Source organism: Euprymna scolopes, chromosome 40, assembly GCF_053919585.1.
Source record: "Euprymna scolopes isolate OS-2025 chromosome 40, ASM5391958v1, whole genome shotgun sequence".
Taxonomy (NCBI): domain Eukaryota; kingdom Metazoa; phylum Mollusca; class Cephalopoda; order Sepiida; family Sepiolidae; genus Euprymna; species Euprymna scolopes.
In genome coordinates this window covers 69,683,002-69,692,477 of record NC_136521.1, presented here as the reverse complement: position 1 = coordinate 69,692,477, position 9,476 = coordinate 69,683,002, and the positions used below count along the sequence as shown (strand labels likewise).

The following is a 9,476-nucleotide window of genomic DNA, read 5'->3' as shown; positions in this document are numbered from 1 at the left end:
TAAACTTATAACCTGGATGTTCCATGTTCGAAACCAGTTCGTTCCACAAAATCACTTTCACTTAGCATGTTGGCAATCTGACTTTCAGAAGGACCCTATCCAAGAGTGAGAGACTAGTGATGGATGTACCAGCCCAGGTGTGGCCATGCATGAGCGAATAGTGGCTTTGTAGAGATAAAGGATACTCTCAAGTGTGAGTAGTTTTCTAGCACGATACACACTACTCTCCATATAAGAGTGTGATGCCTGGTAGAATAGTATTATGAGAACAGTACAGATATTACAATACTCCCTCTAAAATAAAGGTGGTACTACCATATCATGCAAACAGAAAATATACTACCCCCCCCCAAAAAAAAACATCCTGATAAGATGGTTCGAAGACTATAGAACAGACATTATATAATCCTCCTTCATCAAAGGAGGAGATAATTCCTGCGATCAAAGAAAAATGAGGTCGGGGAATTGGTTGGTTGGTTGGTTGTTTGTTTTTGTTTTATGGCATACCAACCCTTTTCGGGTTATTTAATGCCGAATCCAAAGATTTTGAAGAAAAATTTTTTTAATAGAATATATTTGTTGTTTTCACGTCGGTTTCTATTTAACCCATAGTTGGGACCCCTAACAGGTACTACCACTCCGGGTCAGAGTGGACCTGGGAGCAATGGTAATTAAAGGGTGGCTCCACACTCCCCAAAGCCCACAAGCTGGGGCCTCACCACTGGATATAGTTTAAGGTCATATCCAGGACCCCCATTTAGGGACTTTTACCCTCTGCAGGGGGGCAGTCGGCATATTCTAATGCCCCACCGACAGGGCCTCGGAGAGTTAGGGAGGGGTGTATATGATGTTGCTCAAAGATGAGATCAATTATTGTTTCTGTTTTAAAAAAAGGCATTTATTACCGTCACTTTCCAAACAATGCTTCTTGTTTTTTCTGACTGTTCATTTTATCTGTCATGAGATTAACAAAATTCCTGCTGTCTCAACACCAACTTAAAAATCTCTCACCGTCATTACAGTCGATCCACACGTCGATCTCACCTGTAACGCATTTTTCTTTCTCCCCACTCCCCGACCACACGCTGCCCACAGCCAGCGATCCTCGACTTTACACGTCCATCTTTTGTGGCACAAACTTTCTTCTTCTCAAATATGTGCTGTCCTTTTTTTCTTTTTTCTTTTTCCTTTTTTTCTTTTTCCTTTTTTTCTTTTTCCTTTTTTTTCCTTTTTTCTTTTTTCTTTTCCCTTTTTTTCTTTTTCCTTTTTTCTTTTTCCTTTTTTTTCCTTTTTTCTTTTCCCTTTTTTCTTTTTTCTTTTTCCTTTTTTCTTTTTCCTTTTTTCTTTTTCCTTTTTTTCTTTTTCCTTTTTTCTTTTTCCTTTTTTTCTTTTTCCTTTTTTCTTTTTCCTTTTCCTGTTTTTCTTTCTTCTTCTGTGCACACTTCCTAATTTGCATATGTGCTTTTTCACAGCTAAACAATGCCGCAGCCCACAGCTAACAGTTTGTCAGGCTAACAGTTTGTTAGCCTGGCAGCTAACAAACCGGAAGTCCAAGACTCAAGTTACTATTTACAGTGAAAGAGTTCTTAAATTTGATACTATCGGTGTACCCCCACCCCCAAGTTTTAGGGAAAAAATGAAAGAGAAAAAGTATATAAAAAAGGAAATAAGTTTATTGTGTGAAGAAATGTATAGGAAATAGGGTTGGTGGAAAGACAAAATATAGTAAGTTGTTCACTAACGCACACAAAGGAGAGTTTAGGTAGAGTTTTAATTAAAGGCAGACGACAGGAACAAAACGGTTAAATATTTTTTAAAGTTATTTATAGGCAGCTTTTGAGAAGTGGCTATGAGCTTTATGACATTTGTGACCTGGAGGCTGTTGAAGGTGGATTGTGGTTTGGACCAGATAGAGTGTGCTTTGGAGTTTGAGATGAGTTGACATCTAGTGACGAACTCAGCCTTGTCAGAAAGTCTGTGTTTTCACTTGTTTTATTTACTTTTTCTAGCACCCAAGCGTACAGTAAAGTCTCGACCTTTATCTTAACTTTTGACCTTGAGCTTGAAAAACAGTGTGCACTATCCCCGGAGATTAAGTCAACAAAACTGACCAATATTTCAAGACAATGCGTGGTGGAATGTTTTGATGTCATCTGTGCTTATAAAATAGAAGTAGTGTACAAAGAGAGCAGAGACCAAATGCAGGACAAGCGACACATTTTTCTTCATTGCCAAACAGCCACACCCCTGCTATGCACCTTATCTGGTATCACAACTGTCATACTAAAATCGAAAAGGTTGTCATTGAGGATAAACAAAATATTTTATAACCCAGTTGTGTGTGTTTTATTTCGCTGCCAAGTGTATATATCGAGACAATGACAAAAGTTGATTTTTAGAAATTATATAGACTGAAAAGCACATACGACCAACCACAGTGAATATATAACACAAACACTCGGCTGGTGAGTAATAGCAAAAGTGTTGTATTGTGGTGTTATTGTGGTGTAGCCAGGAGAATGATGTATATTGACGTATAAACTGAGTTATGTTGTATAGCAACGTATCAACTCGACGTACAGACATATGCTATACAGTGGAGTATCACATGGAGATACATTACAGTTCGTATTTACATAAAGATATCATTTTTATAAGAAGAAGAATATGTTTCATACTTTTTCTTTATCCGGAATTCTTCTGTCTTCACTGCTGGGCTCTGTGATGAAACATGCAACGACCACTACCATAACCGATTGAGACACCTGTTTTTTCTTCTTTTGTGAAACCAAAGAAGAACACTTTATATTTTTAAAATATAAATTTATTTCAGCCGTCTCAGTAGTCTTCACAAGGAGTCTGCATTACGTGTCTACATTGCTAGTTTCTAGCCCCGCTTCCCGAACTTTGAAGCAGGTCTGCTCACTTTCGTGACCAAACTCAAACTCTCAATCTAATCTTCTTGACCTCTTGACCTGTCAGTTCCGTTACGTCATCAAAAGCAATTGTCTCCTAACGTGTGACCTCTGTCACGCACGCAACTGGTGAAGGTCATTTTGTTTATATTTAACTTAGCTAATTTATGTAAACATCTTAAACTAGAACCTATTATTACATTCCAGACCAATTTATTCTCTAAACAATAAATAACTTCCAATATAAACTATTTTAACAATATCACCGGATAGATCGATAAATAGATCGATAAATAGATAGATAGATCGATAATAAGTAATTTAACTTTTAATCATGTTATTATCTAACAAAAGTTCCCTGAACTTACTCCATCCACTCTTTAACTCTTGCGATCACACTAGCACCTACTCAACCCTGTGCTCCAAAAAAAACAAAAAACAAAAAAAAACTTCCCAACAATCTCAGCGACTTTACCATCCAGATATACTTTCTCACATCTGAATGCTCATCCATCTCAATTGTCTAACACTTTCTGCACACAAATTACATAAAAACTATTCTGTGAACGAAACTGCGACAAAAGGTCAACACCAAGCTGTTTGGGAGTCTCACCTAAACGTTTTTACGAAAATATCAGGAATAACTTGAAAAGTGAAAGTTTACTATCCATATTATCAAATATATTCTGCGGCCACTTGCATAGTTTTATGGCCAGGGAAGGCTGGTATCATGACAAGGGAACGTATGCGACACTACCAACCAATTCTCAAAGGAGGAGATAATTCCTGGAAGGATGATCTCATCACAACAAAAGAGTGCTACAAAGTCTAAACACTAATATGACACGCGTTCTTCAGTATTGTCTGTTCTATTTACTGATTTCTTTGTCCCAATTTGTATGAATCCCTGCTTCATTTGTTCCAACTCGTTTAATTTGTTGGTCTAGTGGTCTTCACCAATTATCAATGCTTTTATACCTTATTGTAATACAGTTTCTTATTTCATCAGATTATTTACAAAGAACTGCAAGGTTATGGAATTCTCTTCTTGCATCACGAAATCTAATGAAATATAACGAAATATAATGAAACATAACGAAACATAATGAAATATAACGAAACAATGAAATATAACGAAATATAATAAAACATAACGAAACATAATGAAATATAACGAAACATAATGAAAAATAACGAAATATAATGAAATCTAATGAAATATAACGAAATATAATAAAATATAACGATATATAATGAAATATAACGAAATATAATGAAATAATGAAATATAACGAAATATAATGAAACAATGAAATATAACGAAATATAATGAAATATAACGAAATATAATGAAACATAATGAAATATAACGAAATATAATGAAATTTAACGAAATATAATGAAATATACTGAAATATAACGAAATATACTGAAATATAACGAAATATACTGAAATATAACGAAATATAACGAAATATAACGAAATATAACGAAACATAATGAAATATGACGAAACATAATGAAATCTAAAGAACTATAACGAAATATAATGAAATATAATGAAACATAATGAAATATAACGAAATATAATGAAATATGAAATCTAATGAAATATAACGAGATATAACGAAATATAATGAAATATAACGAAATATAATGAAATATAACGAAATATAATAAAACATAACGATATACAACGAAATATAATAAAATCTAATGAAATATAACGAAATATAATGAAACATAATGAAATCTAATTAAGAATAATGAAATATAATAAAATATAGTGAAACATAATGAAATATAACGAAATATAATGAAATAGGCCCCTTCAGTCTTTGATAGACTATGGATAACAACTGTAGGGGTGCCTCCGCGTGAAATTTTTGTAGCAGGAGGTGCGCAATATCCAACTACACATACAGCGCCTAGATTTCCCAAATGGTAACACATCTGATACTAACCGGGCTCAACTTCGCTGAACTGACGAGAATCGTGTCAATGCGATTATGCAGTATAAATAACAAAACATAACGAAATATAACGAAACATAAAGAAACAACGAAATATAAAGAAACATAAAGAAACAACGAAATATAAAGAAACATAAAGAAACAACGAAATATAATGAAACATAAAGAAACAACGAAATATAATGAAACATAAAGAAACAATGAAATATAATGAAACATAAAGAAACAACGAAATATAATGAAACATAAAGAAACAACGAAATATAATGAAACATAAAGAAACAACGAAATATAATGAAACATAAAGAAACAACGGAATATAATGAAACATAAAGAAACAACGAAATATAACGAATCATAAAGAAACAACGAAATATAATGAAACATAAAGAAACAACGAAATATAAAGAAACATAAAGAAACAACGAAATATAAAGAAACATAAAGAAACAACGGAATATAATGAAACATAAAGAAACAACGAAATATAATGAAACATAAAGAAACAACGAAATATAATGAAACATAAAGAAACAACGGAATATAATGAAACATAAAGAAACAACGAAATATAACGAATTATAAAGAAACAACGAAATATAATGAAACATAAAGAAACAACGAAATATAACGAAACATAAAGAAACAATGAAACATAAAGAAACATAACAAAATATAACGAAATATAAAGAAACGTAACAAAATATAACGAAATATAAAGAAACATAACAAAATATAACGAAACAACGAAATATAACGAAATATAACGAAATATAACGAAATATAACGAAATATAACGAAACATAAAGAAACAATGAAACATAAAGAAACATAACAAAATATAACGAAATATAAAGAAACATAACAAAATATAACGAAATATAAAGAAACATAACAAAATATAACGAAATATAACGAAATATAACGAAATATAACAAAATATAACGAAATATAAAGAAACATAACAAAATATAACGAAATATAAAGAAACATAACAAAATATAACGAAATATAAAGAAACATAACAAAATATAACGAAACAACGAAATATAACGAAATATAACGAAATATAACGAAATATAACGAAACAATGAAACATAAAGAAACATAACAAAATATAACGAAATATAAAGAAACATAACAAAATATAACGAAATATAAAGAAACATAACAAAATATAACGAAATATAACGAAATATAACAAAATATAACGAAATATAAAGAAACATAACGAAATATAACGAAATATAACGAAATATAACGAAATATAACAAAATATAACGAAATATAACAAAATATAACGAAATATAAGGCTTTAAAATAACAGACGATAAATTGACGTCACAATCGTCCGATATTTTGAATAAGAAAAAAATAAAAACTACGGGCCAATAGCGAAGAAAAGTGGTGCCCAAGTCCATTGTTTTTTTATCCCCCACCCCCACAGTGAGTCAGTTTAAAGTTCAGTTTTACGAATCGTTGTGGCGTAGAATATAATATAGTGCTTGCGTAGATTAGTGATGCTTTAAACTAATGCATTTCAGACAGAAAACATTATTACGTACTTACGTGTTTTGTCAAAATTAGTATAAATTCAAAAAATTACAAAAAATTGTCCAGTAGATGTGCAAGATGTATTTTTAACAATAATAATAATAATAATAATAATAATAATAATAATAATAATAATAATAATAATAATAATAATAACATTTTGTATTCAAAAAATGACAGACTGGAAATTAAAATTAAGGGAGATAAGTCAGTTTGCCATATAGAATTAGTCGCACAATTTTTCCACAATGGAAACATACGATAAAACTCGATAATTCGATAAATTCTAATTTTACTTGTAAATTATTTTTCTACTGGATGATTTTTTGTAATTTTTGGAATTTATACTAATTTCGACATGACACTTAAGTACATAATAATGTTTTCACCTGAAATGCGTTGTTTAAAAGGTCATTAATCTATACAATAATCTATAATATTTGGTGCTTCTATACGTTATCGCCGAAATTGGAGACGCCATTTTATTTCGAGCACCTGTCGATTAGAATCAGAGGGAGAAATCAGTATTTTAAACTATAGCCGAAGTTAGAAATAAATAATAAAAAAATTAAACTAGATAAACTTCCGGAAAGAACTATGAAAAAAAATTAAATAAAGTGAAAGAGAACATATATCCATAATTTTTTTAATTGGAAATGTTTTTTTTTTTGTTATTTATTTCATGTTTCGGCCTGGTTTAAAATACTGATTTCTCCCTTGGATTTTAAGGGCAAGTGCGCGAAATAAAATGGCGTCTCCAGCTTCGGCGATAAAGTATAGAAATACCTAATATTTATTTACTTACCCGGACTCGGCGGCTCCGTGTATTTTGAAGTTGTCGCTGTAAGGGTGTCGATCATTATAACCAAACAGGCTACGACAAGAAGGAGAAGTTTCAAAACGTGAAAGGCGGCCATTTTTTGTTGTGTATGATTTGAACCACGACGCACTTGTTGTGTCGCCTTAGATTGACTACAAATGTAATGGCCTTTTTATGTTTGTTTCAGTGATTTATAATTGATACCCGCGGCAGAGAGAAAGAGAGAGAGAGAGAGAGAAAGAGAGAGAGAGAGAGAAAGAGAGAGAGAGGGGGAGAGAAAGATCAGGTTCGTCCTCTCTTTGTTCAACTTTTGTTCACGCGTATCCAAGGAAACAACAATTGTCTTTGTTATTTGCATTATGCGGAATACTACTCTCATCTTAGACGTGTTTCTCACAATGTTTCGGCCGATGCAACCTCCAGCCTTCTTCTAGTGCGGCTTGTTGAACTCGGGAATCAGCTGCAGGAAGTGATAAGCTTACAATCCGTTCCAAGCAGGGGGTAACGGTGGTTAAGTTGTTAACGAAACGAACTGACGACTTGTTCCAAGTTTTAATTCATTTCACCCCCCCCCAAAAAAAATCACTTTCATTAGGATGTTGGCAACCTTCATGTGGTCTCTTCCGTAAGCAACCGATGTATTTCTAGAAAGAATTATGACTAGAAAAATATCAGGGAAACCAATGCCAACAACAGAATATTAGGATTTATGTGAGATGTTGTTGATGATGGTGATGATGATGATGATGATGATGATGATGATGATGATGATGATGATGATCCAAGTGACAGTCTAAGGGAGGTTGAAGGTTCAATCCTTAGTACGGCTGATACAAAAAAAATACAATTACAAATTACTCCAGTCTTTTACCCGGTCATAAAATGACCACAAAATGGTTTATATATCGTAAAACCAAACAACCAAATGCAGTTCTAATGCAATAATTGCAAAACAACCTCTTTTCTCATCTAGGATGTTATTCTCATAACGTTTCGGCCGATGTAACCTCCATCCGAATCTTTATGTCGAACCCTGGAATCTGCAAACAATTTTCGTATTTCGGAGGGGGGATTTTTCTTTTGTTTATCATTATTATTATTATGCTTGTCTCTATGTATTCATGTCTATATATGTAATGGAAATGGAATCATGTCGTCTTTTCTAGGGCGACACATTTATCATTCCACCCTGTACTTAACCACTTTCCAATCTAGGTCATGGCATCTTAAGCAGAAGCCACAACTATTTTCTTATGATGATAAAAGCGTAAAAGAAAACATTTTTTGATGTTGAAATATTTTGTTTTTTTCTTGATGGTTTCTTTTCTTTTTTTGCCCCCTCGGCATATTAGCCCTTTGGCAAACGCTTTTATGCTTCAAGTTCATTACGCCTTCAAATATTTATAGATGATGTTTAGTTTGGTTGGCTTGTAGAGGAAACTTGTTTTTGTTTCTGACTCTGCAGAACATGAGTGAGTTTTGCAAAAATAGGGAAAAACAATAACATCAATATTTGGTGCATTTTAGATCAAGAAATCTCCATCTTCAGACAGCCTGATCTGGTAGAATGAGGGTACTCGCTACTGTTAATTTATTAAGTAACTTTATGCTTTATTTTCATCAATAAGTTTTTTTGGCCGATTTGAAGAAATGAATTGTTGTATTTCGGAGGGGTGGGGGGAGATTTTTGTCGTTTTGGTTGTTGTTATTATTAATGCGTGTCTCTTATTATTTTATTTTTTTTTTTTTTAATTACATTTTCACCCCAAACAAGGCACATTGCCACTGTGGTGTAGGGGGCTACTATCAAGGGCAGCAACTACTGGGACACTAGATGTACTCTCAGACAGGGAGTCACTGGCCATTGCTATTGGTGGCAGAGAAGATTTCTTGTAATTATTGAAGGAAACGAGTTTAGTCTTGGCAGCACTGAATGTGACCATCCATTTTTGTCCCCATTCCACTACAGATTGGAGGTCATCCTCTAGTGTTTTTGCCATTTCTTTAGTTATGTGTTCATTTGTTTTCCTGTCATGCCTGTTATAGAGTGTGATGTCATCAGCATATATACGCATCTCAGAAGCAGTTTTGTCGGGGAGGTCATTAATAATATTACATTAATTAAAATTACGCCTCTATGTATGTATTTATGTATGTCCATGGGTGTGGTTGTGTCATCTCTAGTGTGTGTATATATATTGCGATAAAGTCACC

At 32.7% G+C, this 9,476-nt stretch overlaps 1 protein-coding gene across 1 annotated transcript in view; it reads right to left on the bottom strand.

The window, feature by feature from the left end:
* The window catches only part of LOC145265619 (uncharacterized), a 37,980-nt gene extending 30,432 nt beyond the window's left edge, over positions 1-7,548 (bottom strand). The window contains exon 1 of the mRNA XM_080121653.1: positions 7,248-7,548. Coding sequence (XP_079977779.1) covers positions 7,248-7,359 — 112 coding nt within the window. The 5' untranslated portion in view covers positions 7,360-7,548. The remainder of the gene's footprint in view (positions 1-7,247) is intronic.
* Positions 7,549-9,476: the final 1,928 nt, after the last annotated feature.